A 14,102-nucleotide genomic window follows, 5' to 3' on the forward strand; every position below is an offset into this window, starting at 1 on the left:
AACTGAGAGCCTGCACAGAAACATTGATTTGATATGTTTTTGGTTTTGATAAGTGATTTTTATTTTCATTTATTTTTATATATTTTTTAATGTATTATTGATTTATTATATTTGTAAATCTGTTGGACCCCAGGAAAAGCTGCAGCTAATGGGGATCCAAACAAACAATAAACTGTAGTCAAGGTCACTGGGACCAAAGGACAACACTTTGATTTTTTTCTCTTTAATGTCCACTAAACTTGGCATACATATGGACGTGGGTTCTGGAATTGCCCAAACAAGCTCAAATTTGCAAAAGCCGAATCACTGCAGTCAAGGTAATTTTGGTCAAAGGTTAAAAGTGAAGTTTCTCTCTGATGTCCACCATACTTATATATGATATATTGAGGTGGATTACTCAATTGACCAGCAAGGTCTAATTGGCCAAAGGTCAATCAATGGGGGCCAAGGTCATGTCTGTTGGCCTGACCCTCTCAGTGTCTTTTGCTGATTTCTACCAAAATTGCTATATCAGTGACAGTTAATCCCAAAATTACCCTGAAAGAATTCAGTTGGGCTTTGGGTTGGGTTGAGGTCAAGGATTCTAAATTTGATTATGACCAAATGTGACATACACTCAACTGGTTTTGAGAATTGCCCTGAGGTGGGGTACTCAGAGACTGCAACACCCACATTTTGACACCTGTGACAAATACAAAGGTGTAATACTGTAGTAAGGTCCTTCGGCTTCTTCCTTGTTTCACTCATGCTCGCCACCAATTTTAGTGCAGCAGATAACCGAAACAATCCTTCAAATGGTGATACAAGCACCAAATCTGACACAAATACACTTTAGACATTACACTTTTGCAGCTTCAGAAAGTAAAAACACTCCCATGTGTTGCTTCTACCTGTGCACCTAAAACAGCTGATCTCAATAATTAGCTCTTCCACCTGCCTGAAGAGCTGAACTAATTAAAATCAGCTGGTTTATTAGGAAGATGGAACAAATATGTGGCTGGACATTTACTTTCTGAAGCTGGATTTGACACCTTTGCTCTTTTGAAAAAGACGATTGGCCACTTGAGTTTTCAAATGAAGAATTACACAGGGGTTGAAATTTTAAAATGCTCCAACCATATTGAAAACTTTACCACATTATTTGTCTGACCACAAAGATTCCAAAAAAGGTATAGTTTGGACAATCTGTGACTGAATGTTATGGAGTTATAGGGCAAAAACAGTGAGAATGGTGACAAAAGCCAATTTCAGTTTGGATAGGGTCAAAAGTTTAAATTGCTCCAATTTTGGCAATAAAGTGATGCAAATTATTGGTTGAGCTAATAGGGTGAATAAATGGAATAATTTTCACTGTGTTGAATGTTTGGTATGCCTTCGGCCTCAGGGTGTATGGTTTTCTTCAGGGTGTATAAAGCCATATTCATTGGTGAACAACTTGATAACTGATAATATTGGTTTTTAATCAAAACAATAAATGGATCTTTAACCAATCTATATTATAATAGCCAAGTAGCCTCTGTGTGCATGCGTGTGTATGGCTTCAATCACTGGGAAATCTGGCCGTATTGTATGCTTATGTATTTTGGGCCAAGGATGAATGCTGTGAAAATGGAAAGTTGATAGGACAAATAGGTTTTTGAGAAATAGCCAATTTAGCTAACCAGTAAACATTGGATATTGTGCTGCAATGCACCATGGGAATTCTGGCTTTTGGGGTTTTAAATATTGTTATTGTTGTTCATGTTTAACAGTGTTGTTAGTGTTAGTGTTATTGATTTATTGTGTTTTTGTAGTTCAATTGGTTTAGTCAGTATAGTTAAATGTTATGTTGCTGTTACCATGAGTGATTTAAGTGTCATGATCCCGGTACCATAAGTGAAAAGTGTAGTGCTTTTAATGTCCGCAGTTTTTGTTTGTCAAATTAAAAGCACCTGCTGACAGCAGAATGCAGAAAAGGAAAAAAGCTCTGTGTGTATGCGTACAATTTTGATCATGCACAAACAAGGGAGAGCTGACATTTGCCATTTGGTATGCTTATGTATTTTTGGACAAGGACGAACGGTGTCAAAACTAAACATTGGTAGGACTAATATTTTTAGAGAAGTTACATATATTAGCTAACAACACTGAACAATGCACATTGATATTTACATTGTAGACTCACACACCAATCCAGCAGGGTGCGGTAAATCATTTATATATTAAAAGCGTGAGTGTGTGTGATTTTTAGTAAGTTCAGTAAGTACATAATATAATTGTAAATATGTTAAAAAATACATGGATGACACAAGTAAGTAAAAATACATTTCCACTTTGGTCCATTTAAAAATCAAATGACAAAATAGAAGTAAAACTAAAATAATAATACTGATTATAATAATAATGATAATGTTAATAACAGTGTGTATATGTTAACAAGAACCTAACCAATTTATAATTACATTAAGACAGTAAATTAACATAAAAAATTATGTAATTAGCAGGAAGTAAAAGGGATGAGTTCTTTTCCTAAAAACTGTTGAGGTCTAAGGTCTGAAGTTCTATAAACATTCTGGAATCACACATCATTCCAACTCATTACAGCAAATTTGCACAATTTATTATCTCCCTTGAGAAATGTCAGCTACTTATTTTATAAACACTACCCAATCTAGAGCCTGTGGATCCCCACTGACAGTGTGCTAGTTCTTTGTAATAGTCATTCTAAACATGCCACAAAGGCACTGAGCTTAGACTAGATTAGAACTTAGATTTCCTCTTTGCCCGTAACCTTGGCTTTTAAGTGATTTTTCTAAAGACAAAACACTTTGCCCTTGGCAGACCCTCTATCATTCCACCAAATTAGGTCTAAATTGACTCAGAACTATTAAGAGTTATTTTATTCACACACAGATACAGGGCTAAAAACAGTACTCATGCACACACAATCGTGATCATGCTTGCACTCATGTGTTTGCATCCATGGATGCAAACATATGAGTGCTACTGAAACTGCGCAAAATGTGGAATGACCAGAGCAGTCATAAAAACTGAATATGAAGTCACAGTATTTTGAATGGCAAATGCTAATTTTTGGCATATGGTGGAGCTGCTGAAATTCGTTCATTCATTCATTCATTTATTCATTCATTCATTTGCTATACCCACTTACTCAAATCAAGGGTCATGGGGGCTGGAGCCTATCCCAGCAGACATAGGGTGAGAGGCGGGGTACAACCTGGACAGGACTCCAGTTTATCACAGGGTCACAGATAGACAGACAAACACAGGGTACTGAAATAATTTTTTTTACCGAGAGGTGGTCATGGTGGTGGTTGTTGGAGCTATAACAACACTGCCTATGCTTCAGAACAGTGGCACTGCGGATAGGCCATGAGAAATCAATGAAAATGAAAATTTTCAATTATATAAAGTTTTAAGTTACCTACAATGATAAAAATTCAATATTTCATTGATTCAATATTTTTCAATGTGTGCATGCGTGTGTGAGATTGAAAGAGAGAGAGAAAATAAGACATCTTTGCCTCATGTGTCAAGCAAACTGGGAGTATTCATGACTGATGTTCAAATAGAGGGATATGAGCTGTATTTTGTGAACAGAAGAGATAAAAGGGGCGGTGGTGTTGCTCTGTACATAAAGGCAGATCTGATATGTACAATTGTAGAAGAAATGACAACTGTGGATGACATCATAGAAATTGTAACAGTGGAACTTGTACATGAAACATCTAAAAATATTTTAATCAGTTGTGTATACAGAGCACCAGACACTTGTGTTGTGAAATTTACAGATAGAATAATAGAGCTATTCCATCAAATTAAAAACAAAACGCTTTTTATATGTGGAGACTTTAACATTAACATAGAGAGCTCCAGTTGCCAAAGAATAAGTGATTTTGTGAATTCAATGTATAGTTTGGGGTTATTCCACTTGATAACAAAACCAACCAGAATCACATCGCAAAGTGCAACGGTAATCGACAATATATTTACAAATAGAACAGATGAAATTATCAGGAATGGGATCTTGATGACAGATGTTAGTGATCATTTACCAGTCTTTTCAATATTTAAATATAAAAATAGGTACAAGAAAAAAACTGTTATAAACTTTAAAAGAGACAAGTCAGTAAAAGCCTTAGAGGCATTAAAATATGATCTTAAAAATCAAAATTGGGAAGTTTATGTCAGTGATGTTAATGTAGCATATAACTCATTTATGAAAATATTGATGAAATCATATAATAAAAACTGTAAATTAATAGAAATTAGTAAGAAATGAGTAAATAAACCATGGCTGACAAAGGGAATAAAAAATGCTTGTGCAAAGAAAAACTATACAGGTGCTTTTTAAAAATGCAAACAAAGGAAACAGAACACAGATACAAAAAATATAAAAATAAACTATTGACAATAATTAGGAAACAAAAAAAAGATTATTATAGTGAACAATTAAATAAGAATAAAGATAATATGAGGGCAACATGGGGAATTATAAAAAGTGTGATTGAAAGTGATGGAGCGAAAGCAACTTTTCCAAATTACTTTGTCAAAGAAAATAAAGAGATATATGACATAAAAGAAGTGGCAAATGGGTTTAATGATTATTTTTCAAATGTAGGATCAAGTCTGGTGGGAAATAAACCAATAGTAGAAGATACATTACATACACTTGTAAATACGGTCAATAGTATTTTCCTGGACAATGTGGATAAAGATGAAATAAGAAATATTGTAAAAAACTGTGTAAGCAAAAGATCAACTGACCATGAAGATTTAGACATGATGACTGTAAAAAGTATAATAGAAACTGTTATTGAACCATTTACTTATATTTGCAATCTGTCTCTGTCAACATGGATTTTTCCAGATGAAATGAAAATTGCCAAGGTAGTCCCATTATATAAAAATGGAGACAAACATACATTCTCTAATTACAGGCCAGTATCATTGCTTCCACAGTTTTCTAAAATTATGGAAAAAGTTTTTGTGACAAGGTTGGATAAATTCACTGAGAAACATCATATTTTAAATAATGCTCAGTATGGATTCAGAACAAAACATTCGACAGCTATGGCAATTATGGAATTAATAGAGAAAATATCAACAACAATAGAAAATAAGGATTATTTTGTAAGTATTTTTATTGACTTGAAAAAAGCTTTTGATGTTATTGACCACTCAAGATTGCTTCACAAGTTACAACAATATGGAATAAGAGGTATTGCACATCAGTGGGTAAAAAGCTACTTAGAAAACAGAAAACAGTTTGTTCAGATAAATAATATCAAATCAGAATTGTGTAATATTGCTTATGGAGTACCACAAGGATCAGTACTTGGACCCAAACTGTTTATTTTGTATATCAATGATTTTGTGAATGTATCTAATGTGCTTGGTAGCATTTTATTTGCTGATGATACAACGCTGTTTTACTCTGGATCAGATATACAGGAAGTAGCACAAGTGATAAAAACAGAATTGGAAAAGGTTAAGCATTGGTTTGATATAAACAGACTGTCACTAAATATTAATAAGACAAATTTCATATTGTTTGACAGAGCAAAAAAAATAACGTGTCATTACAAATAGATGGAATGGATATACAAAGGGTAAAAGAAATGAAATTTTTAGGAGTCATAATTGATGAAGATCTTACATGGAAGTCACACATAAATTACATAAAAGGAAAAATAGCGAAAGCCATTGCTGTTTTGCATAAAGTAAAATATTCATTAAATAGTTATGGTTTATTAACATTGTACAATTCATTGATTTTCCCATATTTAACTTATTGTGTAGAAATCTGGGGATCAACATATACAACTTATATACAACCTTTGTTTATTCTGCAGAAAAGGGCTTTAAGGGTGATTAGTAACAGTGGTTTTAGAGATCCATCTAATCCATTGTTCATTAAGTACAGGGTACTTAAATTTCGTGATTTGGTCGATTTGAAAATATTACAAACAATGTACCAAGCAAATAAAAATACTTTACCAACAAACATTCAAAATATGTTTGAGAAAAGAGTAAGTAGTTATAAACTGAAAGGAATAGAAGTCTTTAGAAAACCAAGATACAGAACCAGAGTAAAAGAACGGAGTATTGCAGTAAATGGTGTAAAATTATGGAACAATCTCAACAAAGAAATTAAAGAATTAAGGTCGCTTAAATTATTTAAAAAACGTATTAAACTAGATGTATTAAGTAAGTATGAAACTATAAAATAAGTTAGTGGGCTGTAAGGAAGTTAAAAAAAATGTAATTTGTTAATAATGTATAAAATGTTTTAAGTTTAAAAATGTAACCTGTCAGAGATGTAATCTATTTAATAATGGTCATAATTATGAAATAAGTCAGTGGTATGTGACAAGTTAAAGAAATACAATCTGTTAAATAATGTTGAAAAATGATGCTGGATATTGAAAGATTGTATTGTAAAAAGGGGCAGAAAATATAAGACTTGTTCTTCTCTCTGCTCCTTTTCATTCTGGTAATGGAGATGCTTTATTTCTGCTTTTCTGTTTTGTTTTGTTTTTTTCTTTTAAATGAATGAAATAAATAAATAAATGAAATGAAATGAAAGATTGAGATGTTATCCTTTGTATCCTTGGATAATATTCAAACAAACAAAGAGTAAGGCCAGATTTAGATTTCACGCTCTGTTGAGTGCAGTTCAAAATTTTTTCCAATTAAGAGAGTGACACACTGAGTCTAGTCTCACGCTTTTTTTGTCATGCACCCGACACAAAAAGCACCCCATTTCTGTGACAGTTTTTAAAATTTTGCTATTTATTATCCTCCCTCTTCTCCTAACTCTATGCATAACCATAATGTAAGTGTGTACTCTCCCCTAACCCTAACCATAACCCCCCCGACCACCTGTCACCCCACATTTCGTTCCCCCATCATGAAAAGCACCCCATTTTCATGACAGTTTTTAAAATTTTGCTATAGTCCTCCCTCTTCTCCTAACTCTAACCATAACTATAACGTAAGTGTCTACCCTCCCCTAACCATAACCCTCCAGACACCCCCTATCACCCCACATTTCATGCCGCCAGTCACTCACGAAATTAATTTGTGCCTCCGTTACAAAAAGTGCCCAGTTTTCGTGCCCCTGTCACAAGCCTATAGATTAAGATACTTTTCGTAATGCCATCACAAACTGGGGTGAAACTGGGTTCACATGATGTTGCAAAAAACAAACAAAGCAGTAAAAATGCCACACTAAATCCAGTCCAAAAGCTTCCTTTTCTTTTATTCTTCCAAGAATAACATTGTTCATCCCGAGCAGCTGCCTCATTGCACAAATATTGCACAGCCAAGCGGCATGACCATGTCCGTCAAAGCAGAGCTGGACATTTTTACGGCCTAAAGTCATGTCATATGAGACATTTAATTGGGCCTGGGTGCCGTAGGGGGACAGGACAGCATTCCTCCACTGCCTGCGCCCTGTTGTGTTGCGCTCTGACGCGTGGCCGCCAGTCTGTGGATAACATGCCCATGCAAACTTCAGCTGCTGAACTGCTGACACCAGTGCTGCGGAGTGTCTGAATACATGGAGGCAAACTTGAGAATATACTGAACAACTCTTAACAGGGGAGTGGATCTGAGCTTTTTTGGGGGGAGATCATTGTGCCATCTGCAGTGTGCGACACCTGTTTCTTTCTTTTTTCTTTTTTTTTCCTCTTCTTCTTTTCACCAAAGATCCAACAGGAAAACAACAGCAAGCAACAGAGGATTAACTTCCAGTTGATCTGACATTTACACAGAGTTTCTGGGTTCGGGTTCGTGGCTCTTTCAGGTAACCTGTTGGTGCAAAACCATATGCAATATCCAGCATGGATTAAATGACAGTAAACAGCAGCCACACTTTTAAGAATTGGCATGCAACAAATCGGACTAACATGAATGGAATTAATGCATATGACTGATGAACGTCATTAAGGTATGTTGTGTAGTGTGACATGAGGGTTTAGTGGGGGTTTAGTGGGGGCAGATGTCTTGATATAAAAAGCCTGTACCTTTACTGGAACGGGTCATTCAAAATCCAGACCACAGAGCCACTCTGTCAAACAGCTCTAATTATTTAATCCCACTGCAACTCTGAATGCATGATGAAACTGTGTGTGCTTGTATCATGCACATTTTCCCAGAGGAGGATTAGTCATGGGCTATATCAGGTTTTCATTCAAGTGACACTCCACCAGAATTACATTACGTTTGTATTGCAGCATTCTGTATTGGAATAAAGCTGTAAATGTTTGGCTTTTTGTGATAGACTGGATATCGTACATCATGTTAGCTGTTGTAATCATTGCGTTTTGTCCCATGTGACCTCTTGAAGGGATAAATGATCACCTCAACCAGAAGAGTGTCTCCAGACAAATCTGAAGTTCGAATTGCCTTCAGCCTCGAGAACACATCAGGTAAGTTTTTTGTTGTTATTTCTCAACTATACCTTTATCCCACACTTGTGTGCGGGTCACTGAAGTCAATGTGGTCCAAGGCCAAGTGCTTTTACAGGTCAGTGTATTGCTCAAGCCACAGTCAGGGATTGAACCCACCAGGTCAGATGTGGGAACATGCAATGGTTCTGCAGTTCTGCATCCACCCCATTATGGAACTGCCCTGGGTTCTGAATGGCAACAACCCAAGCAGACAACCGGTCCATCGCCACCTCCTCAAAGTAAACAGCTAGGTGACAGATAGATGATACGCAGACATTCCCGTGTCCTTTTCCGGCTGCTGTGGTCCTCAACACTGAAGCACTTGTGTGGTGGATCATGCCCAGAGAGATGCATCACATTGTCAAAATATCATAGCTGGCATTCCCCTACAATGCACATGGTACTCCTCATCTGAGTCTCAGGTACATAACCACTTGCTTGACACAAGTACACACTTTCATTGTACTTGTTACAATTACAATAAAGTATGTATCTGTAAGATCAGAATCAGAATCAGAAGAAGTTTATTGCCATTGCCAGTGAACAGGATTCACAGACTAGGAATTTACTTCGGTACAATGGTGCAACATTAAGAGGAGATAAAATGCTAAGATAAAATATAACATATGTGTCAAAATACGATAAAATATAAGATAAAAAAAATAGATTAAAAAAAAATAAAGATAATTCCAGTTGTACCCAAGGATCATCCAAATAGAGCTAATGGCATTTGGTCATACCATTAGGTAACCAGTTAGACTCCAGGGCCTGGTTTCGTAAAGCAATCTAATCTTTCAGTCTGCTAAACCTACTTAGTCGACTGTGGTTAGTCATCCAACATTATCTGTCTAATCACCGTTTCACATCGACAGCTAAACTTGTAGATTGGCTAGCTTACGTTAGTTGACAGTTTCATAGGCATAATGGCCTCACGCGTGCTGTTGCCAAGAGACGGCGCCAATGCGCAACAGTTTTGTTTACTTCCGGGTTGGTCGTTGTCATGAACTATCCAGCCTTTGTTTCGTTAACTGGCTTTATTAACATTTACAGACCCATAGGAACAGCAGAATGACATGCTTAGTATTTAGCCTAGCAGTTTCGCTCTCCAGTTTCTTCTTCTACACTTCTGTCAAGCCTTTCTGTGCACACAACACTGCTCAGCATAACAGCAATGCCCTGTGGCTAATGTGAAAACTGTCACAAACACATCATGACTGTCGTCTGCTGTAACCATGGCCAAAAGCGGAGGAAGCTCTCCTTTTGGAGGAATGCAAGTGACATAAGGGTGCTCTTGAGTGTTCCATCAAGTGGTGGTACATGATCGCTGCCATTTTTTGAGGAAACACACTGAAGTTTTGTTGACTAAAATAAGATTAGCTAACTAAGCATTTTGTGCAGCGACTAACATCAAAAAATTAGTTAACTGAGTTTATTCGACTAAACAAGGTTAGACTGTTTTATGAAACCAGGCCCAGGTCTTAACGCCATACAGTAAGACAGGAAGCACCAGGATCCTAAAAACCTGAACCTTCATTCTCCTGCAAAGGCGTTGGCATTGCCAAACACCTCTATGAAGGGTTGGCATTACTCCACCAATTCTTAATAAACAAGAAAGCCACATCAACAATTGAGCAATGAATTAGATTAGATTCAGCTTTATTGTCATTGTACAAAGCCAGAGAAAATGTAGATATCATCAAACCACAAATGCAAATGAAAAGTGTTAAATAGAGATGAACAGAGGCAGAAAGGCCCAGCTTCAGTGAGGAAAGTCCTCCCACATATTTGTTCCTTCCACCTGTTAAAGCATCTGATTCTAATTAGTTCAATTCTTCAGCAGTGGTGGGCCCTGTTCAGCTAATCCGATAACAGATAATTATTGAAGCTAATGTTTTTGCTAGCGGATTAGCTTTTCAGATAAATTTTAAAGCCATCATCGGACCAATTATCTTCCAATAAATTTAGTTCTGATAACTTTCAGTCTGATAGCATTTTTGTTTTTTTGCTGGTAAAATGAGCAAAGTTCAACAGTCAAAAATGTTTGTAAACCCTAAAATCAAACATTTTAGTCCATCTGTTGTGTGTTTGTAGCAGACTGGCTGCCTGTCGCTTGCTGATGACGTCATCATTAAGCGCACAACGTGATTGGCCGGTCGACGCAGGGAGCATTGTGGGTAGTGTAGTTCAGGTTCACTATGGACGTTACAGTGAGTGAGTCCCTTCGACACAAAAACAAAATGGACTAATTTTATCATTATTTTATTTTATTTCTTTGTGGCTGTAATTTAAAAGCCAAGACTCAGTGAGAGAGAGGAGCTCTCATGGCACAGCTGTATGTACAGAGGAAGGGACTTTTCTTCATGTTTAGACACTGTTTTGGATTTAAAAAAAGGATGCTTTATGTGGATTATTTATTCAGATGAATCCCACTGAAACTAACAGGTAAGAATTTATATTTTCAACGTGTATTTTACTCTGCCAATCAATGCATTAATGCAGTGATTTTCAACCTTTTTTGAGCCGCGGCACCCTTTTTATATTTACAAAATCCTGCGGCACACCACTGTCATGTGTCACGTGTCACGCACCACACTAACTCGACTGTCTCTACACGGTGCGTTAGCACGTTAGCAAGACGTGCGGTACAGATATGACGTAACATAGTATACTATTGTCATGGAGCTGTATATAAGAACTAGAGAGCGCAGTCCCATTGCTGCACACTAAATGAAAACGTTCCTTCATGGACAGCGACATGACGTCTCCTAACCGGCAAAATATTGACGAAGTACCCGACTTCGCGACTGAACACACTCAGAAAAATGCTCGCAAAATACGTGTTAAAATGCCATTTTGTCCTGGATATCGAGCCAGTAAAATTAAATTACATTAAATTATGTCAGGAAGTGTTGAAAGTTACACGGATCTGTGCTGTTAAGCTACGCTGCTCGGCTGAGTTGTTGCTGCTGTGTTCAACGCAGCACGGCTCCTAAAACCATTACAATACTTTTATATATATTATATTTTTACACAATTATCCTTTATTGACCAACTTTCATTCATGAAGTCAGTGGTGTGTGTGTGCACATCTCTGTGTGTGTGGCAGCACAGCGCGGGTCATTAATCTCATTATTTTAAGGTGCAAAACAAACAAAAAAAAAAACTCCCCAGTCTTGTCCAACAATTTTTAGTCACTAACGACAAGAATTTTAACTAGACATTGGTCTAGCAGTGGAAAATATCAACTAGACATAAGTGAAAATAATGATCCGTGTCATCGGGCGACACAGGTACGGCAGGAGACATACAGCTGTTTATCATCCAAATATCACGGACAAAGTGACAACAATAACCAAAACCACTTATGGAAGGAAATATTGTCTCCCTTGTTCCTCCGTTTGTGACTTTGTCAACATGCGCAGCTTTCCGGCATATTCCACCTGTTTCTTGACGAGACTAAGTAAACTTCTATGCACACAAATCACTAACTTGCCCGGAATTAAAATGGCGATCACGCCTCCTTGTCGGCACACGGCTCAGCGCTACTGCGCGCTTTGCTGCCATCTACTGGAATAAAAGAGTATTACACCATCTGCCACACTATTACAGCACATACACCCGATAATGGTGATATTTGATAATTGCCCACGGCACCCCTGACGATCGATCACGGCACCCTAGGGTGTCGCGGCACCCCGGTTGAGAATCACTGCATTAATGGACGTATTTCGGTTGTTTAAGCCGCAGGGTTCAAAGCGTGTGAAAAAAGTGGCAGCTTTTTAGTTCATAAATGACGATGTATGTAATACCGAGATAAACTGTGACTTCTAATACTGTTTTACTGCTTTTGAAAGATGATGACAGTGTTTGGGGTTTTATTTTTTTATTCATTCACTTTTCATATGTTCTTATGTGTTTGTGATCCTTGAATTTACCCAGCAGCATAAAGTGAAAGTGAAACTGGTTTATCAGAAGCCGACAGTGTGATCTGATGTCCGAATCAATACTAAAAGTTATCGGTTATCTGTAATAAAGATGAATTTTTTTTTATCAGTTTTTCGGTTTAGCGTCATAAAAGATAACTTTTCAGTTATCTGATTAATGGTTATCAAAGCTAACTTTTGGGTTAGCTGTGCCCACCACTGCTCTTTAGGCAAGTAGATGAGCTAATCAGTGAAACCACATGTTGTAAGTGTACAGCTGGAAGAATACGTGGCAGGATGTTTACTCACTGATGCCAGGATTACTCACCTATGCAGATTAGGGCAACACGGTGGTTAGCATTGTTGGGTCACAACAAGAAGGTCCCAGGTTCACTTCCAACCTGGACCTTCCTGTGTGGAGTTTGCATGTTCTCCCCTGGTTCCCTCCAGTAGCAGCCTGTCCAGGGTGTACCTGTACCCCGCCTCTCATCCAATGACTTCTGGGATAGGTGCCTGTCCCCAGTGACCCTTAACTGGAATAATCGGGTTTAGACAATAGATAGATGGCTATATAAATTAGTTTTAGCGAGTAGATGTGAGTAAGGAAATTGTGAACTGAAAAGCATGTGTTTGTTGTTGTTGTACAAAAGACAGCAATACGAGGGCTGTCAATAAAGTAACGGTCCTTTTTATTTTTTTTTCAAAAACTATATGGATTTCATTCATATGTTTTTACGTCAGACATGCTTGAACCCTCGTGCGCATGCGTGAGTTTTTCCACGCCTGTCGGTGACGTCATTCGCCTGTGAGCACTCCTTGTGGGAGGAGTCGTCCAGCCCCTCGTCGGAATTCCTTTGTCTGAGAAGTTGCTGAGAGGACTGGCGCGTTGTTTGATCAAAATTTTTTCTAAACCTGTGAGACACATCGAGGTGGACACGGTTCGAAAATTAAGCTGGTTTTCAGTGAAAATTTTAACGGCTGATGAGAGATTTTGAGGTGATTCTGTCGCTTTAAGGACTTCCCACGGTGCGAGACGTCGCTCAGCGCTCTCAGCCGCCGTCGTCAGCCTGTTCAAGCTGAAAACCTCCACATTTCAGGTTCTATTGATCCAGGACGTCGTGAGAGAACAGAGAAGTTTCAGAAGAAGTCGGTTTCAGCATTTTATCTGGATATTCCACTGTTAAAGGAGATTTTTTTAATGAAAGACGTGCGGACGGGTCCGCGCGTCGGGACGCAGCCGCCGCGACGCTCCGCCACAGGAAAAACACCTCTGTTGAAAGCCTTAAGGACAAGTTGGAACATGTCCTGCCTGTTAAACAATTTCTCATATACTCACTCCACTGAAAGCCATCAAAAGCCACCTGGATTTTAAAAATGGTTATCAACACGGAGGTGTTTTTCCTGTGCCGCTGCACCGCGTCGGCTGCGTCCCGACGCGCGGATCCGTCCGCACGTCTTTCATTAAAAAAATCTCCTTTAACAGTGGAATATCCGGATAAAATGCTGAAACTGACTTCTTCTGAAACTTCTCTGTTCTCTCACGACGTCCTGGATCAATAGAGCCTGAAATGTGGAGGTTTTCAGCTTGAACAGGCTGATGACGGCGGCTGAGAGCGGCAGAGCGCATCTCGCTCCATGGGAAGTCCTTAAAGCGACAGAATCACCTCAAAATCTCTCATCAGCCGTTAAAATTTTCACTGAAAACCATCTTAATTTTTCGAAC

The 14,102-nt window shown here is 37.9% G+C and overlaps 1 protein-coding gene and 1 long non-coding RNA gene across 2 annotated transcripts in view; one reads left to right on the plus strand and one right to left on the minus strand.

The window, feature by feature from the left end:
• The window catches only part of LOC117517333, a 144,260-nt gene that overhangs the window by 35,487 nt on the left and 94,671 nt on the right, over window positions 1-14,102 (minus strand). The gene's annotated exons all lie outside the window — the stretch shown is intronic.
• Window positions 7,066-14,102, plus strand: part of map3k7cl (map3k7 C-terminal like) — a 103,792-nt gene continuing 96,755 nt past the window's right edge. The window contains exons 1-2 of the mRNA XM_034178325.1: window positions 7,066-7,810; window positions 8,354-8,435. Of these exons, the coding sequence (XP_034034216.1) occupies window positions 8,360-8,435 (76 nt within the window). The 5' untranslated portion in view covers window positions 7,066-7,810; window positions 8,354-8,359. The remainder of the gene's footprint in view (window positions 7,811-8,353; window positions 8,436-14,102) is intronic.

This window comes from Thalassophryne amazonica, chromosome 9 (genome assembly GCF_902500255.1).
Source record: "Thalassophryne amazonica chromosome 9, fThaAma1.1, whole genome shotgun sequence".
NCBI lineage: Eukaryota > Metazoa > Chordata > Actinopteri > Batrachoidiformes > Batrachoididae > Thalassophryne > Thalassophryne amazonica.